At 43.4% G+C, this 25,134-nt stretch overlaps 2 protein-coding genes across 4 annotated transcripts in view; one reads left to right on the top strand and one right to left on the bottom strand.

The window, feature by feature from the left end:
- gltpa (glycolipid transfer protein a) overlaps window positions 1–4,933 on the bottom strand; it is a 59,628-nt gene extending 54,695 nt beyond the window's left edge. The window contains exon 1 of the mRNA XM_072247435.1: window positions 4,718–4,933. Coding sequence (XP_072103536.1) covers window positions 4,718–4,820 — 103 coding nt within the window. The 5' untranslated portion in view covers window positions 4,821–4,933. The remainder of the gene's footprint in view (window positions 1–4,717) is intronic.
- tchp (trichoplein, keratin filament binding) overlaps window positions 4,192–25,134 on the top strand; it is a 40,262-nt gene continuing 19,319 nt past the window's right edge. Inside the window, exons 1-6 of one of the 3 annotated variants that reach the window (XM_072247434.1) lie at window positions 4,192–4,344; window positions 11,935–12,134; window positions 15,062–15,272; window positions 19,032–19,088; window positions 20,566–20,634; window positions 22,430–22,603. In XM_072247434.1, the coding sequence (XP_072103535.1) occupies window positions 11,944–12,134; window positions 15,062–15,272; window positions 19,032–19,088; window positions 20,566–20,634; window positions 22,430–22,603 (702 nt within the window). In that variant the 5' untranslated portion in view covers window positions 4,192–4,344; window positions 11,935–11,943. Of the gene's footprint in view, window positions 4,345–10,481; window positions 10,622–11,934; window positions 12,135–15,061; window positions 15,273–19,031; window positions 19,089–20,565; window positions 20,635–22,429; window positions 22,604–25,134 lie in introns of those variants that run through there. The other 2 variants (XM_072247432.1, XM_072247433.1) reach the window with 2 other exon arrangements.

The raw sequence follows: 25,134 nt of genomic DNA, 5'->3' as shown, positions 1-25,134 counted from the left end.
CCAAAAGCAATACACACAAAATGCTGGAGGAACTCCGCAGGCCAGGCAGCATCTATGGAAAAGAGTAAACAGTCGACTTTTCAAGCTGAGACCCTTCTTTCGGACTGATTTTCATCAATTGGTTTCAATAGGTTCATTTAATGTCAGAGAAATGTATACACTATACATCCCGAAACTCCTTCTTCGCAAACATCCACAAAAACAAAGGAGTGCACCAAGGAATGAATGAGTTAAATGTTAGAATGCAAAAGTCCCCCACAAACTCCCCCCTCCCACACACAAGGAGCAGCAAAAGCAACGATCCCGTCCTCCTCCACCAGCAAAAAAGCAATGGCACCTCCCACCGAGCACTCGAGCGTGCAGCAAAGCATCAATAAAGACAAAGACTCGCATTACCCCAAAGACTACTCATTCACCTGGTATTCGACACACCACAGGCTCTCTCCCTCCCTAATAAGGGGAAAAAAAAAGAGGCGTCCCCGTTTCACAGTGAGAGGGGAGACATAACAAAACAACTCACTGACTCAAGCAATACATGCACCAATTTTTGGTGGAACTGGAATTCGAACTGATTATTTCTCACAAAATCAATTCTCGTTGGCAGTACAGACAGCGATTGTACATGGACTATTCTTCTGCACCTTGTAATGCTCTACGCAGTTGCTTTTGTTTACTGTGGCTGCCCATTGTGTCCAACGATGACAAGAAACTGGTGCGCAAGGTTGAAAAGCTATTACACTACTCATATTCCTTTAACTGAAGGCAGCCAACATGGACAGCATCTCCACCACGATAAAGCAACACCAACTCTGATAGATAGGTCACATCAACTGGATACTTAACTCACTTCTCCCCAAACACACCCTTTACTCCCAGTTGAAGGACAGCGAGCCCCTGGTGGGCAAAGGAAACACTTCAAAGATAACATCGAAAACCAGCCTAATAAAAAATTTCAACATTACATCTAAAAACTGGGAAGCCACTGTACTCGATAGATGCAACTGGAGGAAATTTGTTCACGGGGGAGATGCGCTACCGAGATCGACCTCCACTGGGCCGCAGAGAAGCAGTAGCCTCAAAAGGAGTGAAGGAACAACCAAATGACCCAACAGTGACCACAGCCACCACTTCCACTTGCCCACACCGCACCAGAATATGTGGATCCAGGATTGGCTTCTATAGTCACCCGAGGACCCACCTTAGGAGAACATCTTACCCAACTTGAGAGATTGCTACTCTTTTAGAGATGAAGTGCAGTCGTGGAACATATTAAGATAGAAATGATAGATTAAGGTAGAATTTTCTTATTTAACAGAACCCATTGTTCCATTGAAGCCTGAATTGTTAAGGATACCAGCTGTTGTCCAAAAACAAATGTTAACTAGAAACTTTAACTCTTCAACCAAAGGGGATAACTTCATTCAATGTGTAAACACTAAATGCTGACAGACTGAAGGAAAAGACACTAAAAGCAAGGTGAGATTTCAAGTAGAATGATATTTGTTCAGAAGTGTTTAATGCCAAAGAAAACACTGGAAATTAGAATTAAAAACAGAAAATACTAGAAGTGTACATTGATGGTTTTTCCCCATACAAGTACTGATGATAACCAGTCTCTGGTAACAACCAATCACTACCGTGCGACATTACTGTCCTGATAATAAACACACACTCAACAGCCACTTTGTTACGTGCACTTGTATACCAGCTCGTTAAAGAAAATATCTCGGAGACTACAGTCTCTAGGGTTTACAGAGAATGGTGCAAAAAAACAAAAAGAAGAACCTGCTGAGCTACAGTTCTGTGGACGAAAACACCTTGATGATGACGGCAGAGGTCAGAGGAGAACGGCCAGACTGGTTCCAGCTGACAGGAAGGAGACAGTAACTGGAGTAACCACATGGTACAACAGTGGTGTGCAGACAAGCATCTCTGAATGTACAACATGTCGAACCTTGAAGTGGTTGGGCTACAGCAGAAGACCATGAACATACACTCAATTCCCACGACATTAGGTACAGCAACACACATCAAAGTTGCTGGTGAACGCAGCAGGCCAGGCAGCATCTCTAGGAAGAGGTACAGTTGACGTTTCAGGCCCAGACCCTTCGTCAGGACTGACTGAAGGAAGAGCTAGTAAGAGATTTGAAAGTGGGAGGGGGAGGGAGAGATCCAAAATGATAGAAGACAGGAGGGGGAGGGATAGAGCCAAGAGCTGGACAGGTGATAGGCAAAAGGGACAGGAGGCCCAGGGAGAAGGAAAAGGGGGAGGCGGGGAAACCCAGAGGATGGGCAAGGGGTATAGTCAGAGGGACAGAGGGAGAAAAAGGAGAGAAAGAGAAAGAAAGAATGTGTGTATATAAATAATGGATGGGGTACGAGGGGGAGGTGGGGCATTAGCGGAAGTTAGATAAGTCAATGTTCATGCCATCAGGTTGGATGCTACCCAGACAGAATATAAGGTGTTGTTCCTCCAACCTGAGTGTGGCTTCATCTTTTCAGTAGAGGAGGCCGTGGATAGACATATCAGAATGGGAATGGGACATGGAATTAAAATGTGTGGCCACTAGGAGATCCTGCTTTCTCTGGCGGACAGAGCGTAGGTGTTCAGCGAAACGTCTCCCAGTCTGCATTGGGTCTCACCAATATACAGAAGGCCACGTCGGGAGCACCGGATGCAGTATATCACCCCAGCCAACTCACAGGTGAAGTGTCACCTCACCTGGAAGGACTGTCTGGGGCCCTGAATGGTGATAAGGGAGAAAGTATAAGGGCATGTGTAGCACTTGTTCCACTTACACAGATGTACCAAGAGGGAGATTAGTGGGGAGGGATGGGGGGGACGAATGGACAAGGGAGTCGCGTAGGGAGCGATCCCTGTGGAAGGCGGGGGGAGGGAGGGAAAGATGTGCTTAGTGGTGGGATCCTGTTGGAGGTGGCGGAAGTTACAGAGAATAATATGTTGGACCCGGAGGCTGGTGGGGTGGTAGGTGAGGACCAGGGGAACCCTATTCCTAGTGGGGTGGCGGGAGGATGGAGTGAGAGCAGATGTGCGTGAAATGGGGGAGATGCATTTGAGAGCAGAGTCGAAGGTGGAAGAAGGGAAGCCCCTTTCTTTAAAAAAAAAGGAGGACATCTCCCTCATCCCGGAATGAAAAGCCTCAGCCTGAGAGTAGATACGGTGGAGACGGAGGAATTGCGAGAAGTAAAATGGCTACTGAGTGTACATTATGTGACCACAGAAATTAAGATATCACTCAAGCATTTCCTCATTCCATGCCCGTCTTGCAAATCCATGTATTTTCACATGTTAAATGCTCATTATTTATCATAACTCGAGTATGCCCATTCCCAAGCCCCACCAATTTTCCCTATGACCTAATTGCCCCACATTCCCATAACTCCATTTTGATTTGGCCACTCACCAGTATTTTTTCCCATACATTAATTTATTTATTCAGATACAGGCAGAATAGGCCCGGTTGGCTCTGAGCTGCACTGCCCAACAATCCCAGCCTAATCACGACACAGTTTACAATGGCCAATTAACATACCATTAGGTCTTTGGGAGGAAACCAGAGCACGCTGTGCAAATACACACGGTCACAGGGAGAACGTGCAAACTCCATACAGACAGTGGTGGGAAATTGAAACCGGGTTGCCTGTACTATAAAGTGTTGTGCTAACCACTACGCTACCGTGCGTCATTACCCACTATTTTTTTAAAAAAAAAAGTCAGTGAGTTGCAATAGGTGAAATGCTTTCATCAACTTGGTTCAAAAGCTAAAGTATTAACTTTCCATCTAGTCCTGATGAAAAGTCTCGGCCCAAAATGTCAACTCTTTATTCCTCTCCAGAGATGATGCCTGACCTGCCGAGTTCCTCCGGGGGGGGGGGGGGGGGTCTCTCTCTCTCTCTCTCGTGTACCATTCTGCACTGAAGAGGCGTTGGATTACAATTTATGTTATTTAGGATCTCAACAAAGTGATCCTAACAGATTAGATTAGATTCCATTTATTGTCATTGTGCCGAGTACAGATACAAAACTAATGAAATGCAGTTAGCATCTGATCACAATGTATTCACAAGCAATTTAATCATTGGCCACACTGCCGCCAATATCACCTGTTAGCAGCTTTCCAACGGCGATCACTGCCTAGCAACGGAATACAGGAAACATGCAGCCGACTTTCACTCCGTTTTGAACTATTGACTTTGCTCCTCAATGTGAAACTGAAACGGGGGCATTTTACCATGAAAGGTCCCTGAAAGTAGTCACCACGGAGGATGCGTTGATTAAAAAATCCACGACCTTAAACAGCTACCCTGCGTTTTAACTGCAAGGTAGGTGAATGACTGTAGAGTGACGCAATAGAGAATAAATTAAAAAAGACACTGTAATATGAACAGGAGAAAGTTCACAGACGCTGGAAATCCAATGCAAACACACAAAATGTTGGAGGAACTCGGCAGGTCAGGCTGGTGAGTGAATATACAGCCGACGCTTCGGGCCGAGACCGGCATCAGGATTTTAACGTTCGCCTGGTTGAGAGTCGCCGTTTAAGTACAATCATGGGCGAGGCCGGACCTTCGGAGCCACCACACTGCAATCAAACATCCATTAGCCCGCTGTCCCCCGGCTCCCTCCCAGTCCCCCCGCCGGGCGTGAGGAGACTCGGCGGCCCGGACCGGCCCAGCCCACCGCTCCACAACTCACCGAAGAAGGTGGGCAGGTAGGAGACGCTCTCCAGGAAAGCGCGGGTGTCGATCTGCTTGTCCGCCGGCAGCTGTTTGAACTGGTGCTCCGCTAACAGCGCCATGACGGCGGAGCTGGACCGAGACAGCACACACGACGGCGGCAGCGGCAGCGGCTTCCGGAGCTCGGGACTCGGCCGCCACAACTCACCCGCGAGCGCGCAGGGAACAGCCGTCCGTCACACGGCTGTCCAATCGCAACGCAGACTCATGACAAACCAACCAATCCACCTGCAATGATCACTCGCGGACGGTAAATTATAACCAATCAGAGATTACCCTACGGCAGGATTAACCAATCACCAACGGGGTAAACACCGCCCTTCTCCCAGGTACTACCAATAGAAAGTAGATTAGCAATTAGCCAATTATAGGTCCAGATTTCAATTTTAAAATAATACTTAGTCTGAGAGTTTAAACAATGTTTTATCTACAGAAGGAAATAAAATGAATTTTTGTATTAGGTTAAAAAACATGCTTAGTCCGCTCAGTGAAAGAATTCTAAGACTGTAGGATACTTCTGGAAACCATTATCCAAAGGAAACAGCGCTATTTTGGACACATCTCAAGAACTGATGACACACTGGAACGCCCTGTGTGCTTGAAGGCGGAGCAGAAGGAAGCCGCTCCCGAGGCAGACTGAGGACAACCTGGATCGACAACATCAAGAAGTCGACCAGCCTCACCACCAGAGATGCAGGAAGCTTGACTACCGACAGACCGCAGTGGAAGAAAGCGGTCTCCGAGGCTCTGGCAGGGTATGGCACATGATAATGATGGACAACTATTGTTGTGTGCACAGTCCTCCTATCCCAACCACTGAAGCTTTTAACTCCTCCAGGGTTGTTATGGGTCTCTTGGTTACCTCCCTCACTAATCCCCTTCTTGCGCCGTCACTCAGTGTTTGAGGATGGCCTGCTCGAGGCGGATTCACAGCTGTACTATATTCTTTCCATTTCTTGATGATTGATTTAACTGTACTCCAGGGGATATTCAATGACTTGGAAATTTTCTTGTATCCATCTCCTGACTTGTATTTTTCAAGAACCTTTTCGCGGAGTTGCTTGGAGTGTTCTTTTGTCTTCATGGTGTCGTTTTTGCCAGGATACTGACTCACTAGTAGTTGGACACAGGTGTATTTCTACTACAATCACTTGAAGCACCTTGACTGCACGCAGATCTCTAAAACCAGATCTCCATTTAACTAATTATGTGACTACTAAAACTAATTTGCTGCACAAATGATGATCTGGTGTGTCATATGAAAGGGGTGAATACTTAATGCAATTAATTGTATTGTGTTTTATATTTGTAATTAATTTAGATCACTTTGTGGAAATCTATTTTTACTTTGACACAAAAGAGTTTTTCTGTTGATCAGTGTTTAAAAAAAGCCAAATTAAATCCACTGTGATTTAATGTTTTAAAACAATAAAACATGAAAACTTAGAAGGGGCTGAATACTTTTTTTAGGCTCTGTAACTCTATCCTAATGACAGGACAATTTACAATGAGCAGTTAACTTACAAAATGGTAGGTCTTCGGACAATCGGAGGAACCCTGTGCCCCCAGAGGAAATCCACATAGTCATGGGGAGATCGTACAAACCCCTTACAGCCAGTGGCGGGAATTTAACCCAGTTGCTGGTACTATAAACCATTGTGCTAACCACGATGCTACCATGCTGCCGTCCATAAACTATGTAAAAAAAAATGGTGTCAAAACAAAAGAATAACAAACTAGTGTTCATGCGTTTATGGAACATTCAGAGATCTGATAGCAGAGGGAAGCAGCGATTCCTAAAGCATTGATACAGATCTCCAGGCTCCTGTAGCTCATCCTCAATGGTAGCAATGAAAAGAGGGCTCGTCCCAGCTTGCACTGACTCTTGAAGATACTCTCAATGTAGGAAGACTTGTGTCCGTTTTGGCTTAGTTTTTGTTAATGCAAATTAGGTCTTTGGAATCCGAATGAGACGTTCATTTGAGATGATGATGAAGGTAGTTCAGCTGACATTGTGTGCACAGGCTTTCAAGAGGGTGAGATTCTCTCTACACATCAAGTATCAACTTTATTTGCCACGTACATCTACATGCATTAGGAATTTGCTTTGCTCTGCAGAGTTGCAAACTTAGCCAGCCTCCAGGACCTCTTCAAGCAGCGATGCCTCAAAAAGGAAGTGTCCCTATCACCCAGGGCGTAACTTGTTCTCATTGCCACCATCTGGAAGGAGGTACAGAAGCCTGAAGGCATAAACTCAATGACTCAGGAACAGCTTCTTCCCTTCTGCCATCTGATTTCTGAATGAACATTGAACCATGAACACCACTTTTTTTATTTCTATTTTTACACTACCTATTTAATTTAACTAAAATATACACTTACTGTACTTCACAGATTTTTTCTATTATTATATATTGCATTGTAGTGCTGCTGCAAAGACATCAAATTTCACGATATTTGCTGGTAATATTAAACCTGATTCTGATTCTTATTTTGGCACAACCTACAGCAAGAAAACAACAGCATTCAATAATTATAAACATATGACTCACACATAACATCACAAATAGTATAATAAACATTTTTGTTCCAGCAAACTCAAATACAATAGTTAACTATTCCAAATTTCTTAATGGAGAGATTAATTTATAATTTAAAAGCTAATTTTGCAAGGTGTCTAGTTTATTCACTCTAATTTCCATCACAGATCTGCCAATGTCCACAGTTCTCTTTTATTTTTATTAAATGAAAACCCTGTTATATCAATGTCCTCATCCTGAATATTTTATTTAATGTCAGCACAAACAATTTCAAGTGAAGCAGGAAACAAAAAGAGTAACAAAAATGTATTATCTGATATGATTTTTAGTATTCTTCAGTATGCTTATTATTTTTTTTCATTGTTTGGCCCTTATCACCAAGTAGATGAAGAAAAAGTCCTAAATTATCACAAAGGAAGCATCCCCTTAATGCGCGATGATGTTGGATCCTAGTTTAACAGAATCATCAAATATTAAAGGACACAAATACTATATAATTGAAATCAGGACAAGCAATTATGTTTACTTACCCAGGGAGACCATCATTTGCTCAGTAGAGTGAATATAAGTATGACTTAGCAAAGATCTTCTTTACATATGCTGTAATTAGCACATATTATTTACTTGCATTAAATATTTACATGCGTTCAATAATTTAAATGGGGCAAACACTGACAATGAATACGGACAGAAAGGTACACTTTATCTCTGCGTAATACTGATCTGGAAAAATCTGATCAAGTTTACAAAGTTCTGATGAACATTATGAAAGAATATATTTAGTAACAATTGGAAGAAGAATGACGTTTTAGAGTGGTTTAATACGGAGGAAAAAAATGAAGCAAATGCAACATAAGATTTTGTAAAAGACTAAATAAAAGATTTACTTATATTCCAATAATGTTAAGAATAATATATAGCTTTGACAAGACCCCTTCTGGGTTGTAATCATTTTATCAAAGTGACAGTTATCAAAATCATTCTCATTTTCAGAACAAACATCATGATAATCACTCCAGGTGGCCCATAAAATCACTGCATTTATTTATCTGTCTCATTCCCTTCTTGTTTATTTATTCGTTTGTAGAGGAAACTAATTTGCAGTTTTTATTTTTAACTTTACAGAGTCAGAAAACTTTTCACTTTTTAATTGGCTAAGTATTAGCATATCATACATGGATTATAATTGTTTTAATTGTGTAGCCCCCTAATTGGTTTATCTCTAAGGAATTTCTGTTAACTCTAGTATAAAAGTGACAGATTTTTCAAAAGCGCTGTACTGAATCTCTTTAATCTTGGCTTTGCTTCTCAGCTCCTCACTTAGTTTCAAACTCTCTGTACCTTTTTTTAACTTTAAAATAAACGTTCATGAAGAATCAAAGTCTTTTGCTCCTGCCTGAACTCCTAAAGAAACAAAGGGATGGAAAATTACAGAGATCCAACAGCTTTTGAAACATTCAATAAACATTATGTAAAATCAGAGTCAATTTTTGTTTTTTTTCATAGGACGTCGAATAGCATTTAAGTGTTAACTCATACATCATGGACCTGGAGTCACATAGAGGCCAAACCAACCACAGACTGCAAATTTCCTTCCTCGACAATTCTCAAACCATTCTCACAATCAGAGTTATTGATAATAGCCTTCGTGTTGTAAATATATTAAATTAATTAAATTTAATTGCATCAACTACTAGAGTAGGATTTGAACTTTGGTCTCAATGCTCCAGGAAGAATACTGGATTAGGAAAAGCAGAAGAGATCATCAGGATGTTGCCTGGGAAGGAGGGCTTCATTTGTAGGGAAAGGTAGGACATACTAGGTATATTCTCACTGAAACATAGGAGGCTAAATTGGGGCGGGGGGGGGGGGGGAGAACCCTGTAAGATTTTGAAGGGTTTAGACTGGACAGGCAGAATTTTTTTTTTCCAGGTCAGAGGACCCTTAAACTAGAGAGCACAGGTTTAAGGTGGTGGGTGGAGAAAGAAGGCCGAAGGTGAATGCTTTTCACACAGAAGTTGGTGAATACCAGGGATGAGCTGCTAGAGTAGCTGGTGGGTGCAGATACCATTACAATGTAAAAAAAGGCATTTGGACAGGTAGTTGGGTAGGAGAGGCACAGAGGGAGACAGGCCTAATGTGGCATATGGGATTTGTTGAGAGAGGCATTGTGGTCAGCATGGATGATGTGGGTGAAAGGACCCATTCTTGTGCTGTACAAGCTCTACACTTCTATATCCATTTCTAGATATATAATGTGCCTAACAAACAGGGATCTCAACACCTAACAGACAATAGGTGCAGGAGTAGGCCATTCAGCCCTTTGAGCCAGCACCACCATACACTGTGATCATGGCTGATCATCCACAATCAGTACTCTTTTCCTGCCTTCTCCCCATATCCATCCACTCCGCTATCTTTAAGAGCTCTATCTAACTCTTTTTTGAAAGAATCCAGAGAATTGGCCTCCACTGTCTTCTGAGGCAGAGTATTCCACAGAACCACAACCCTCTGTGTGAAAAAGTTTTTCCTCAACTCTGTTCTAAATTGTCTACCCCTTATTCTTAAACAGTGGCCACTGGTTCTGGACTCCCCCAACACCTGTACCTAATCAAGACAGGTCACAGGCTTCTGGTCACAAAAGCAACCATCGATTATTGTCTTCAGTCTGCTATCAGAAAGCCAGTTTCAGAGTATGTTTGCCAAATTATCCTGTATCGATGGGTTCTTTTTTTACCTTTTGGGCCAGTTTCCCATGTGGGAACATGACAAATGCCTATCTGCAGTTCACGTGGAGCACCTCAGCTACTTGCCAGCATACTTAGTCAGCTCTTTGTAAAACTCAATCATGTCAGCCAGGTAGGACATGGTTACAGAATCAGGGAGTGGTCACTTAAAACCAACACAGGCATACTTTCCTTGCAGAGGGTAGTGAATCTCTGGAATTCTCAGCAGGTTGTTAGAGGCAGAATCACTGGTGGTATCGAACGAGGGAGTAGATTAATTTTTGAAATATCGAGGACTGTGGGCTACGTGGAGCTGGGATAGGAGAAGAACCGAGGCCTAGGGCAGATTAGTCATAGAGCTACAGAGGAGCTGAGTGGCCAACTCCCACTGTGTTCTTGTGTTTCGAAAGCGCGTTTCCCGAACGGGGAGGACAGCCTATGGCCGCGGGCAGGCTCCGTACACCTTGCGGAAGTGGCTCTTGGTTGCTATGAGCTACGCGGCCGGCGCGGAGCAAACGGTTGCATTTAACGGAGGTAGAAGGCAACAAGTTAAACTAAAGGTCGTTTGTGTTTTGGAGGCCGGGTTCAGGACCCTGGGTATAGCATTTTACTTCTCCATTGAATCGGGATCCTGTAGGGTCCGCAGGCATGAACGGGGCCTGAAATTCCTGCCCGCCTGGCTGGGGTATTTGTTGGTTACACCAGGGAATTAAATCAAAAGCCGTGCAGATGAAGTGTACGGTGTAGGTGTGACCATCGCGGCAATTCGGAGAAGGGATCTTCCCAGCTTTTCTGTCCTGCTGTCACGGTTCCAGTGGTCTAACTGCCGGGACGTGCTGATTGTGATCGTCCAAACTAACAATCCAATTTGCTCTCCTGTGGGGTGAAGCCTGTATCTATATTTCAACGGGGTTAGGGAAAATAATGCTATTGCAAATTCACACAACAATTACCCGGGAATGGTGGGGAGAAATACAGCAGCTGCTCACCGTTTCAACAGTTACCTTTAGATGCAGCCAATACTAAAATAACGCCAGCAACACACACAAAACGCTGGAGGAACTCAGAAGGCCAGGCTGCATCTATGGAACTGAATAAACAGTCGACATTTCTGGCCGAGACCCCTCATCAGGTCTTGAAGAAGGGCCTCGGCCCGAATCATCGACTGTTTACTAATTTCCATAGACGCTGCCTGGCCTGCTGAGTTCCTTCAGCGTTTTGTGTGTGTTGCTTTTGATCTCCAGCGTCTGCAGATCTTCTCGTGTTTCAAACATACTGTGAGTCTGTCAAGGTTAGTGGATTGATAGATATTTTGGTCAGAATCTTTACCCAGTGTAGTTAGGTTGTGTGAAATTAGGACAAAGCTTTTCAGCTGTCAGATTGTATTGAAGATTTTGGAGGTCTGTATTTGTACACTGCTGCTAATGCTAATAACGAGTTCTCAGGCTCACATTTCATTTAGCGTTTCAAGTAATTCTTATAGAAAAACCAGAAACACAAGCGATTTTTTACAGATGCTGGAAATCCAAAGCAACACATATGAAATGCTGGAGGAACTCAGCCAATCAGGCAACATCTAGGGAGAGGAGTAACAGTCAACGTTTCAGGCCCAGTCCCTTCATCAGAAAAAAAGCCAGGGCTATCCTGCGTGTTTACTGTTCTGTCAATACTGCTTGAAATGAGCTTTTGCAACCATAAGTATGGTTTCATAATCAAAAATTCCCTGGGACTGTTTCTCACTGTTAACACATCAAATGATTTGGGCATGGGTTTTGCTGCATGTGAAATCAAGTGTCAATGTTTGCAGGACAGATTAAAGGAACCAACTGGAGAAAATAGCTTTATGGATAACTTGGCAGTTAAGATATGCAGCATGTATATGTCACATAAACTTTGGTGTGATCATATAGGTTACGTGGATGGCTTTACCCACAATCCCATCCAGATGGAGCATCAGGAGTCGAGGGCTGGAACAGCAAATTGTTCGCCAGCGGGAGCAGGAGGAACGCCTTCGCATGCAGTGGGAGCTGCATCATCGATACTTCAAAATGCACGATGTCCGGAGCAGTAAACAGGCGCAGTGGAGCTCAAGGCAATCTTACCAGCAAAGGTAGAAACTACAAGTCAAGTGATTTACATTAAGGAGCTACCAATGATCGAGACCCTAGAGCTGTGCATCTCTTTGAGTTGGGCGTACCAAAGGTGCTTATTTTGATTAGCTAGTGGGTTTGTATTGTTCTGAGTCTCCCCTTTGAAAGCACTGATTTTCAGTGGGGTATGATTCTCGTGGATGTAGATGACTGTTGTTTATATGCATACCCAGACATGAGAGGGCAATACCAACCTGGAGGTATCACAATCAAACTCAATCTTTTTCGCACAGGGAGGTAGTACTGCAGTTGTACAAGGCCTTGGTGAGACCACACCTGGAGCATTGTGTGCAGTTTTGGTCCCCTAATCTGAGGAAAGACATCCTTGCCATAGAGGGAGTACAAAGAAGGTTCAACAGATTGATTCCTGGGATGGCAGGACTTTCATATGATGAAAGACTGGATGAACTAGGCTTATAGTCGTTGGAATTTAGAAGGTTGAGGGGGGATCTTATTGAAACGTATAAAATCCTAAAGGGATTGGACAGGCTAGATGCAGGAAGATTGTTCCCGATGTTGGGGAAGTCCAGAACGAGGGGTCACAGTTTGAGGGTAAAGGGGAAGCCTTTTAGGACCGAGATTAGGAAAAACTTCTTCACACAGAGAGGGGTGAATCTGTGGAATTCTCTGCCACAGGAAACAGTTGAGGCCAGTTCATTGGCTATACTTAAGAGGGAGTTAGATATGGCCCTTGTGGCTAAAGGGATCAGGGGGTATGGAGGGAAGGCTGGTGCAGGGTTCTGAGTTGGATGATCAGCCATGATCATACTGAATGGCGATGCAGGCTTGAAGGGCCAAATGGCCTACTCCTGCACCTATTTTCTATGTTTCTATGATAAATCTGGCTTCTTGAAGCAATTATGAACAAAGAATTAATTGATTAGGTATCCTGGAAAGAAATTGAAGACGACTGCATCCTTCTTTGAGATAGTAACACAACTCCCTGCCCAAAAGTCGGTGTGACTAGCGGTGTTCTGGGACCCCTGCTCTTTGTGATTTTTATAAAGGACTTGGATGAAGAAGTAGAAGGGTGGGTTAGAAAGTTTACAGATGACAGAAAGGTTGGTGGTGTTGTGGATAGTGTAGAATGTTGTGTAGGTTGACAGGATACAGAGCTGGGCTGAGAAATGGCGGATGAAGTTCGATCCAGAAAAGTGTGAAGTGATGCACTTTGGAAGATCAAAAATGAAGGGGCAGGTGGAATACAAGGTTAATGGCAGGATTCTTAGCAGTGTGGAGGAACAGGGGGATCTCGTGCTCTAAGTGCTTCAAAGTTGATCGGGTGGTTAAGATGCTGTACGGAGTGTAGACCTTCATTAATTAGGGACTGAGTTTGAGAGGCACGAGGTAATGTTTCTGCTCTATTAAGCTCTGCATCAGGGAGTATTTCATATGAGGAAAGGTTAAGTGGGCTAGGGCTTTTCTCTTTGCAGCGGAGGAGGATGGGAAGTGTATAAGATGATAAGAGTGGACAGCCAGTGTCCTTTCCCCAGGGAGGGCAGCAATGGCTAATACAAGACTTAAGGTGATTGCAGGATAGTCTGGGGGAGATGGTCGGAGAGTGAGGTGTTGTTTTTCACACGGAAAGTGGTGGGTGACTGGAATGCACTGCCGGGGGTGGTGATAGAGGCTGATACAACAGAGACATTTTAAAAATTGGCACATAAATGTTAGAAAAGTGGAGTGTTATAGGCTGTTTAGGATGCAAGGGTTAGATTGATCGTGGAGTAGGGTTATACTGTAGGGGTTAGCACAACATCATGGGCTGAAGGGCCTGTATTGTGCTGTGCTGTTCTGTTCCATATTTAATATTCTCCTTCCTCGATCAAGGATTCTTCCACAACTTTAATTTGATCTTTCTGAAATAGCATTGGTGCAGAGGTGAAATCCATCATATTTCTGATCTTGTGTCAAACTAGGTCAGGGGTTAGAACATCAAACACAGAACGTTGAGCAGTACAGCATGGGAACAGCCCCTTCCGCCCACAATGTTGTGCCATACTATAGTCATAGTCATACTTTATTGATCCCAGGGGAAATTGGTTTTCGTTACAGTTGCACCATAAGTAATAAATAGTAATAGAACCATAAATAGTTAAATAGTAATATGTAAATTATGCCAGTAAATTATGAAATAAGTCCAGGACCAGCCTATTGGCTCAGGGTGTCTGACCCTCCAAGGGAGGAGTTGTAAAGTTTGATGGCCATAGGCAGGAATGACTTCCTATGACGCTCAGTGCTGCATCTCGGTGGAATGAGTCTTAAAAAGTAAATCAAACCCCCCCCCCCCAAAAAAAACCCTCCTACCTACACAATGTCCATATCCTTCCACATTCATGTGCCTATCTAAACATCTGTTAAAAGCCTTTAAGGTATTTGTCTCTACCACCATACCAGGCAGCACATTCCAGGTATCCACCACTCTCTGAATAAAAAAACTTACCCTTCACATCCCCTTTTTATGCTATTGGACCAATACCCTTAAGCAAGGAGTCCATGGACCCCAGGCTGGGAACCGCTGGACTAGATGGTGTATTTACTCAGTCTTAGTGATGAGATTGTGCTGGAGAATATGATAGTCATGGGTTTGGTGCATTTTTGTTGTTTAAACTGACATTAAGTTGTCATGGGCTAAACAGTTTTTTTATGTAGCCTGCAAATAGGATTCACGTCCAATGCATAGATGTGAAAACAACGTAATTCACCAGCTTGCCTTGATTAGCTCAAAACAAGACCGTTGTGATAACACATCTTCACCGTGCATGTCCAAAATGAGTTTAGAAAATCTGTGAAATAATAACATATTGGAATTATATTTACTTCAAACAAATAACATGTCTGGCTGTAACAAAGATACATCTAGGCACGCCATTTCTTTCCTTGGCAGTATGACAGCATACCACAGAAATCGTCAGCAGGAGGAAAAGCTACGTAACCTAGAGCAACGGCGGCGAAAGCTGCAGAGCTTGCTGCAAGAGGAGCAGCATCTGTTTGAAGCAGAGCTCCGGCAGCTAAAGATGGATTCAGCTCCTCTCATACAGGAGGCAAAAAAGAAGACTGAGGAATTGAAATCGGCTCGTGAAGAACATCGAAGAAAGGTAGAAGCAGGATTTTGCAATAAAAACTGGGGTGTTAGGTCCCAAGTAGCCTTGCGTGGACTTGAGTCTGCAGGAGAGAAGTGGTTAATGTTTCACGTTAAGGACCCTTTTATTACTGTTTTTACTTCCACACATCCTGCCTGGCCTGTTGTTTCAATATTTTCTACTTTTGTTTCAGACTTCTGGCTTCTGATTTTTTTACTTGGAGGCTTTGGGCCTGTTTTAATCCATTAGGAACCATAGTACTGGCATCTGCAAGTAAGCAAGGGCTGAATCACCATTTTGGGGTTTGCTCCAGAGGTGTGCTGTGCTGGAAAGTCTTTGTGTGCGTGTGTATATGTATCACACACATACTTTGGGGCTTGCTGACATTTTCTGTCAAGGTCTACATATCAGGGATTACAAGTGTGGCAGTCCCCCACTGCACCATGATTGAGATGAGTTACAGGCTGGAATCTGATCAATGCATTAAAGCAGAATAATGGATACCTGGGCACACACAAGGAATTCTGCAGATGCTGGAAATTCAAGCAACACACATCAAAGTTGCTTTGGCAGCAGGCCAGGCAGCATCTCTAGGAAGAGGTACAGTCGACGTTTCGGGCCGAGACCCTTTGTCAGGACTAACAGAAAGAAGAGCTAGTAAGAGATTTGAAAGTGTGAAGGGGAGGGGGAGATCCAAAATGATAGGAGAAGATAGGAGAAGACAGGAGGGGGAGGGATGGAGCCAAGAGCTGCACAGGATATGAGAGATAAGGGATATGAGAGGATTATGGGACAGGAGGCCCAGGGAGAAGGAAACGGGTGGGGGAACCCAGAGGATGAGCAAGAGGTATAGTCAGAGGGACAGAGGGAGAAAAAGGAGAGAGCGAAAAAGAATGTGTGTATATAAATAAATAACGAATGGGGTACGAGGGGAGGTGGGGCATTAGCGGAAGTTAGAGAAGTCAATGTTCATGCCATCAGGTTGGAGGCTACCCAGACAGAATATAAGGTGTTGTTCCTCCAACCTGAGTGTGGCTTCATCTTTACAGTAGAGGAGGCCGTGGATAGACATATCAGAATGGGAATGGGATGTGGAATTAAAATGTGTGGCCACTGGGAGATCCTGCTTTCTCTGGCGGACAGAGCGTAGGTGTTCAGCAAAATGACCTCCCAGTCTGCGTCGGGTTTTGCCAATATATAGAAGGCACATCAGGAGCACCGGACGCAGTATATCACCCCAGCCGACTCACAGGTGAAGTGTCGCCTCACCTGGAAGGACTGTCTGGGGCCCTGAATGGTGGTGAGGGAGGAAGTGTAAAGGCATGTGTAGCACTTGTTCCGCTTACAAGGATAAGTGCCAGGAGGGAGATCAGTGGGGAGGGATGGGGGGGACGAATGGACAAGGGAGTCGTGTAGGGAGCGATCCCTGCGGAAAGCAGGGGGGCGGGGAGGGAAAGATGTGCTTAGTGGTGGGATCCTGCTGGAGGTGGCGGAAGTTACGGAGAATAATATGTTGGACCCGGAGGCTGGTGGGGTGGTAGGTGAGGACTAGGGGAACCCTATTCCTAGTAGTGTGGCGGGAGGATGGAGTGAGAGCAGAAGTGCGTGAAATGGGGGAGATGCGTTTGACAGCAGAGTTGATGGTGGAGGAAGGGAAGCCCCTTTCTTTAAAAAAGGAAGACATCTCCCTCGTCCTGGAATGAAAAGCCTCATCCTGAGAGCAGATGCGGCGGAGACGAAGGAATTGCAAGAAGGGGATGGCATATTTGCAAGAGACAGGGTGAGAAGAGGAATAGTCCAGATAGCTGTGAGAGTCAGTAGGCTTATAGTAGACATCAGTAGATAAGCTTTCTCCAGAGATAGAGACAGAAAGATCTAGAAAGGGGAGGGAGGTGTCGGAAATGGACCAGGTAAACTTGAGGGCAGGGTGAAAGTTGGAGGCAAAGTTAATAAAGTCAACGAGCTCAGCATGCCTGCAGGAAGCAGCACCAATGCAGTCGTTGATGTAGCGAAGGAAAAGTGGGGGACAGATACCAGAATAGATTTGGAACATAGATTGTTCCACAAAGCCAACAAAAAGGCAGGCATAGCTAGGACCCATACGGGTGCCCATAGCTACACCTTTAGTTTGGAGGAAGTGGGAGGAGCCAAAGGAGAAATTATTAAGATTAAGGACTAATCCCGCTAGATCCCTTGCCAATCCTCTGGGTTTTTTTCCCCTCCCCCTTTTCCTTCTCCCTGGGCCTCCGACCCCATGATCCTCTCATTTCCCTTTTGTCAATCAACTTTCCAGCTCTTGGCTCCATCCCTCCCCCTCCCGTCTTCTCCTATCATTTTGGATCTCCCCCTCCCCGTCCCACTTTCAAATCTCTTACTAGCTCTTCTTTCAGTTAGTCCTGACGAAGGGTCTCGGCCCGAAACGTCGACTGTACCTCTTCCTAGAGATGCTGCCTGGCCTGCTGCGTTCACCAGCAACTTTGAAGTGGATACCTGGGAGTGGGTTACGGTTTGTTATGTAATCAGTTGATTTAAGTCCACTCTGTTGTATAGAATGGTGGATGTTATGGATGAGTTACAGGCTGGAACCTGATACAGTACAAAAGCTTAGACCTATGACAATCTGAGAACCCCAGCAGAACACCAGTACTTCACATAACAAGTTGAAAAAAGTAGAACTACTCCAAGTAGTTCTATGAGAGTAGTAGTAAATAAAATTTGTTGTTATGCAATGTGGCATGTGATAAATTCAATAAGGGGAAAGCCCACACACGTGAAACAAAGTTGGTGGAATAATTAACAGGTCTCTTTTCAATGAATTTCTTCCCAAATGAACGCAGTGATATGCTGGGGTACCGTTCTGTGAGTACCAAAAGAGTAAGAAACAACATTTCCCTTTTAACAAAAAATTGTTTCTGTTTTTGACCATATTTGCAAAATCATAAACTCCTAAATTGAGTAAATGTACATTTTTAAAGCCTGTATTTTCTGTCATGAATGCTTAAAAATGGAGAAAATTGACAGTCAGTTTTTAAAAGGATCAGTATGCCAGCATGATATTCATTCTTAAAGGGTTGATGTTAAAGTGTAGCCAGAGTTGTACACAGCTGATGTGCACAAATCCACAGATGTCATATGGTAGCAACTGAGCTGGTGAACTTTCCTCTTACTACACACGGTAGCGAGTAGTTAGCACAATGCTTTACAGTACAGGCGACCCAGGTTCAATTCCTGTAAGGAGTTTATACATTCTCCCCATGACCACGTGGGTTTCCTCCGGGTGCTCCTGTTTCCTCCCACAGCTCAAAGACGTACCATTTAGTTGGTTAATTGGTCATTGTAAAGTGTCCTGTGATTAGGCTAGGAATAAATTAGGGGATTGCTGGGCAGCATGGCTCAAAAGGCTAGAAGGGCCTATTCCGTGCTGTATCTCATAAGACCCAGGCCAGGCCAGAGTGACAAACTGGAGCTGCCCTACTTGGTAACCTGATTGAGATTACTTAAACGGTGCAGCTTGGATTTAGAACGTAATGTCTTCTTGGTATGATAGCATTGGATGGTGGGTTCACTTTTTAAACCTTCTTACACTTTCTTAAGGTAAGTCTTTTGTGTTTGTTTTGCACCTACTAACTAGTTGAACCATTATTTAATTATGTGATTGTGCTGCTTCTGACAGTGAGAATGGAACATCTCATTTGAGTTTTTTTGAGAAACAGCATTCTTGTTGCTAATCGTTCAGATATTAACACTTCAGATTTTCTGCACCTCTGTTCTCAGGTTGCTGAAGAGTTGTTATACGAGCACTGGAAGAAGAACAATACTGAACTCCGACAAGTGAGTAAAGAAACAATCTCAAATAACGGGGAAACTGGGTCTAAAAGGTCAATTTTTCGTCAGATGCATAAGTATGTGTGCACAGGTGCAACTAAAAACATTGTGGGCACATTGCACTGTTTAAGCAGCATTCATAAGAAAGTAAAGTAAACAGAAACAATTTGTGAGGCATTTGACCCCGACGTCACTTCATGTCAGTCCCTGGTAGCCTTGTCGGACAGCAGTTTCAATGTAAACAAAGTTCATTGTGTCTGTGCTGGGAAAGATAGAATAGTTTTTTAATCTAAATGGAACTTCCTTCTGTAGCATAAACTTGCGATACATATGACATACCCAGATGGCCCTCTTTCGTACTGACAGGAGAAGGGGCAAAGGCAGGCTACTGGAGCCTTAAAACCAGTCGCTTCAGGCAGATGGGGCTTGTCAGCTGTGGTTGGCAGCTCATCTAGGAGAAGGAAAACTCTGATCTCCAACCCCTGCTGTCTTGAGGCTAGACCCACTCATAGGAAAGGCTTCAGGAGTCAAACCTGAGGAAAAGTCCAAAACTCAAGTCCCTGAGGCAGTCCTGCTGACTGGCAACTCGTGCGACAGTGCTGGTGCCAAACTAAATCGATCTCTGCCATTCCTTTGGATTCATCATCTGCATGGAGTGGGGGAGCCTGCTGCATGGGCAACAGTGTGCCGTCCATATCGTACTGCCCTGGCTTGCTTATGACAGCTAGGATGGTCGATGCTGGTCAATGGAGGGCCTCCCTCACTGTTGTCATAGCACTCCATCTAATCTATGATACTTTCAGATCTGTTTCTACAATTAAAATTGGGTACTTCCATTATCATCTAGTCTACTCCTGTTGCTTATACTGAAGGATCAGACATTTACTTTGGTACCACATTTTATGAAATGCAAGTCAAGAACCCCACTGACAGGGTCACTGACCATTTCTGCCTCCACACAGTTTAGAATAGGTGTGTCAGTTCTATTTTGCAATGAATGTATGCTGGTTCGAGCAGTTTGCAATAACTGAATCTTCATAGTTGAGAGAGATTGTATTTGATCAGTTAAGTATGTGTAAAGCTAAATAAAGGAGATTCTGCAGATCCAAAAGTAACACACACAAAATGATAGAGGAACTCTGCGGGTGTGAATAAGTTGACATTTAGTGCTGAGACCATTCATCCTGATGACAGGTCTCGGCCTGAAACATTGGTTCTTTATTCCTCTTCATTGATGCTGCCTGACCTGCTGAGTTGTTCCAGCGTGTAGTCTGAGTAATGAGGTGGAATGAGAGCCATCATTCATGATCGATGTGGAATGCCAACTGTTAGAATGAGGTCCACAATTGCTGATCTTAAATTGCTTTTAATTTGTAACATGACTCTGATAATAAGATTTCCCTTGGTTTGTACCCTCTTGGTCATAGGATAGGATAATAGAAATATTAACAATTAATTAATTTTACATTAATTTTGAATACAGCTCCAGTCAGATTTGCACAAGACACATGTGACAAACAGCTGGCATTCGCAGGTCACAGAAAAACGACAGGTAAACAATATTTTCATGTTTGATATTATCCAATTCTGAATGAAACACAACATTTAGGGTTTGGGTTTGGTTTGTGGTGATAAATCATTCCCATTAGCAATCTAAATATGCATGTTTTAGGGGCAAGTGCCTATGCTGCCCAAGATTGAACCTTTTGTTAGCAATAATATTACTCGTAATATGTAGATAGTTATATCTTCTTCGCACACTTCTTTAAACACACAAGGAAAGTCATGCCAATATTCACTGAGAGCAGGCCAGATGTTAGTGATTATATTGGTTTTTTTAACCTGCAAGCACATATTGCAATGGTTATAATTACATTTACCATGATGTTCTTTGAATTAGCATAAACATTTTATATAATACAAATTAATAAAGTTGCTTCTATACATTACCTTGTTTGACAGATAATAATTTAAAATAACTTGCTGCATGCCAAGTCATATCCAGTTCTATTTGATTTGACATGTGTATCTTTGAAATGCTTTAAAATAAATGGTGCTGGTATTTGTTTCCCTCCTGTCTCCTTGGGAGATGTGGCTTATTCCAGTGTTAACTAGAAGAGGTACTAATCATTCCTACTTCTCTTTTTTTTTTAAAAAACTTAACAGAAAGGCAAAAGCTTGTTCAGCCTTAATAAAATCTGATAATTACTGGATTTGAGTGGGATTTTTGATGTAATTGCCTTTTTCACACTTAACCCCACCCTCCCCCGTTTGCAATTGCTTACATCTGTTTAAATTTTTTTTCCCTGTCCTACTCATCTCTGGAAGTCCCTGGGAACAGGCACGCAAGAGGCTAAAGATCTTTTAGGCCAAGGGATTTTAACCAGAGGCCCATTGACCTCTCGGGGACTGAGGGGCAGGGGCAGGGGCAGGGGCAGAGTCTGTGGATAGATTCCAGAGGGTCAGTGAACTTGGATGAGAAAACATTTACATCTTTATTATTACTAACCTCCAAATGAAATTTAGTATTTCTCTCAATTATGAATGTAGGCAACAAACCACAGTAGTATTAACTGTACCTGTGACTTTGACACCATTAGAAATCACAGATATTTTCATATCACATTACAGTTGTTCCAAGCATCTCAAAATATCGTTTATGGCATGCTCATCAGTACTTCAAACTTACAGTAGTAGATGTGCCGGTGTAACAAATGTGACTACACTCTTCCTTTCTTTAGGCGCTCATGCAATGTAGTTGGTCAAATAAGCTTCACCAGGCTACCAAAGGGGTCCATAGCATTAAAAAAGGTTAAGAATCCTGCTTTAAGCAGTGATGTTCAGTCAGTGAGTGAATGATTTTGTTGTTAAGGTAGAAGGCTGATACCAAGGGAGCTGCATTTTAAGCGAGCTACTATTGATATGATATCAATCCCAAAATCCAATGCCTGTAGATATCCCATCTGAAATTGGGTTGAACCCGCACAACTATGCAAGGACATCCAGTGTAAACTGGCTTATTATTTTATGGTATTAACTTGGTAATATGACTTGAAACTAATAGTTAATTAAAACTGATGTACCTTTTCAGGCAGGAAAACACCCTAACAATAATTAGGGACAAATGTGCTTCAAGCTTTTGAGAGAGCCAGTGATGTGTAGAAAATTGCTCATAACGGTGGATTTTAATTTGGACTGTGAACGAGGTTTATGTGTTGACATATTTGTTTATCTGAATTTTGCAGAGGTGCTGGATCTTGTAGGGATAAGCAAGATTTTTTTGTGACTGGTGCCAAAACATAAGCGCTGGGTGTAATAGTGTGTCTTGGCTTTGCATTCTTCTTTAGCAAGAAGAGGCAGAGTTAGGGGAGAAGAAAAGACTGGAGAACGAATATGAAATTGCACGAAAGCAGGCCCTAGAGCGAATAAAGCAGGAAGAGGAGAGAAGAAAACAGGAAGACCTGAAGCAAGCAGAGATTCTGCAACAGCAGATGGAAGAGCTGCGTTTACGGGAGGTTGAGGTACGAGTTGATTTGTTTTGGTCCATTTTATTTTTTTTATTCATTTTTCAGGATTTCTTGTGTTTGACAAGGCCAGCATTATAATTCATTGCTAAATGGCTTTGAGAATGTGTTGATGAGACACCTGCTTGAACTGCCACGTGCTTTTGGTGAGGGTACTCTGAGAGGTGTCCTGGTTTTGTGACCACTGACACCAGACAGACAGTCTCTGAAGAGGATTGATAATGGCTGGGGTCACCCGTCTTGTCAGAATCAGAATCAGGTTTGTTATCACCAGCATGTGACGTGAAATTTGTTAACTTAGCAGCAGCAGTTCAATGCGATACATAATCTAGCAAAGAGAGAAAAATAAATAAAATAATAATGATAATAAAAAATAAGTAAATCAATTACAGTATATGTAATTGTAATACGAAATACTGTATATTTAAAAAAGTAAGGTGTCCAAGCGTTCAATGTCCATTTAGGTATCAGGTGGCAGAGGGGAAGAAACTGTTCCTGAATCGCTGTGTGAGTCTTCAGGCTTCTGTACCTCCTACCTGATTGTAACAGTGAGAAAAGGGCATGCCCTGGGTGCTGGAGGTCCCTAATAATGGACACTGCCTTTCTGAGACACTGCTCCTTGAAGATGTCCTGGGTACTTTGTAGGCTAGTACCCAAGATGGAGCTGACTAGATTTACAACCCTCTGCAGCTTCTTTCGGTCCTGTGCAGTAGCCTCTCCATACCAGACAGTGATGCAGCCTGTCAGAATGCTCTACACAGTACAACTATAGAAGTTTTTGGGTGTATTTGTTTACATGCCAAATCTCTTCAAACTTCTAATGAAGTATAGTCGCTGTCTTGCCTTCTTTATAACTACTTGTACATCGATATGTTGGGACCAGGTTAGGTCATCAGAGGTCTTGACACCCAGGAACTTGAAACTGCTCACTCTCTCCACTTCTGATCCCTCTATGAGGATTGGTATGTGTTCCTTCGTCTTATCCTTTCTGAAGCCCCCAATCAGCTCTTTCATCTTACTGACGTTGAGTGCCAGGTTGTTGCTGCGACACCACTCCACTAGTTTGGCATATCTCACTCCTGTACGCCCTCTCATCATCACCTGAGATTCTACCGACGATGGTTGTATCGTCAGCAAATTTATAGATGGTATTTGAGCTATGCTTAGCCACACAGTCATGTGTATATAGAGAGTAGAGCAATGGGCTAAGCACACACCCCTGAGGTGTGCCAGTGTTGATAGTCAATGAGGAGGAGATGTTATCACCAATCCGCACAGATTGTGGTCTTCTGGTTAGGAAGATGAGGATCCAATTGCAGAGGGAGGTACAGAGGCCCAGGTTCTGCAACTTCTCAATCAGGATTGTGGGATTGATGGTGTTAAATGCTGAGCTATAGTCGATGAACAGCATCCTGACATAGGTGTTTGTGTTGTCCAGGTGGTCTAAAGCCGTGTGGAGAGCCATTGAGATTTCATCTGTCATTGACCTATTGTGGCAATAGACAAATTATAATGGGTCCAGGTCCTTGCTGAGGCAGAAGTTCAGTCTAGTCATGACCAACCTTTCAAAGTATTTTGTCACTGTCGAGGTGAGTGCTACCGAGCGATAGTCATTAAGGCAGCTCACGTTATTCTTCTTAGGCACTGGTATAATTGTTGCCTTTTTGAAGCCAGTGGGAGCTTCCACCCGTAGCCGTGAGGTTGAAAATGTCCTTTAATACTCCCTGTAGTTGGTTGGCACAGCTTTTCAGAGCCTTACCAGCTACTCCATCAGGACCTTCCGCCTTGCGAGGGTTCACTCTCTTTAAAGACAGTCTAACATCGGCCTCTGAGACAGAGATCATCAGGTGCAGCAGGGATCTTCACAGCCATAGTTGTATTCTCCCTTTCAAAGCGGGCGTGGAAGGTGTTGAGTTCATTTGGTCGTGAAGCATCGCTGCCATTCATGCCGTTGGGTTTCGTTTTGTAGGAAGTAATGGCTTGCAAACCCTGTGTAAAGATTCTGCCCAGGAAAAGGCAATAGCAAACCACTTCGGTAGAAAAACTTGCCAAGAACAATCATGATCATGGAAAGACCATGATTGCCCACGTCATATGACACGGCATGTTACAAATGAACAAACTCTACAATACTTTTGCCGAGGGAGTTCCAGGATTGTGAAGAAGCAGCAATATATTTCTAAGTCAATGTGGCATGTGCTTTGGAGAGCAACTTGCAGATGGTGGTCGCCCCTTTGCACCTACTGTCCTTGTTCTTAGTGGTTGTGTTAAGAGCAGTATTTTGTGCATCGTGGGCACATTGTGATAGTTATGGTATGTTGGCAAGCAAGCTGATTACTTTCATCTGAACGGCATTGAGTTTCTTAAGTATCGTTGGAGTTGTGAATGGAGTGGATTACATTACACTCTTGCAGATGGCAGAAAGGCTTTGGGTCTCGGGAGGCTCTGAGCTGGTCTTATAGCCAGTTCAGTTGAGTTTCTTGTCATTGTTGATGGTGCAGGTGATGGTAATATCACTGAGTATCACA

The sequence above is a fragment of the Mobula birostris genome, chromosome 31 (genome assembly GCF_030028105.1).
Source record: "Mobula birostris isolate sMobBir1 chromosome 31, sMobBir1.hap1, whole genome shotgun sequence".
Classification (NCBI taxonomy): domain Eukaryota; kingdom Metazoa; phylum Chordata; class Chondrichthyes; order Myliobatiformes; family Myliobatidae; genus Mobula; species Mobula birostris.
The sequence above is the reverse complement of the archived record's forward strand: the minus strand, read 5'-3'. Positions and strand labels throughout refer to the sequence as shown.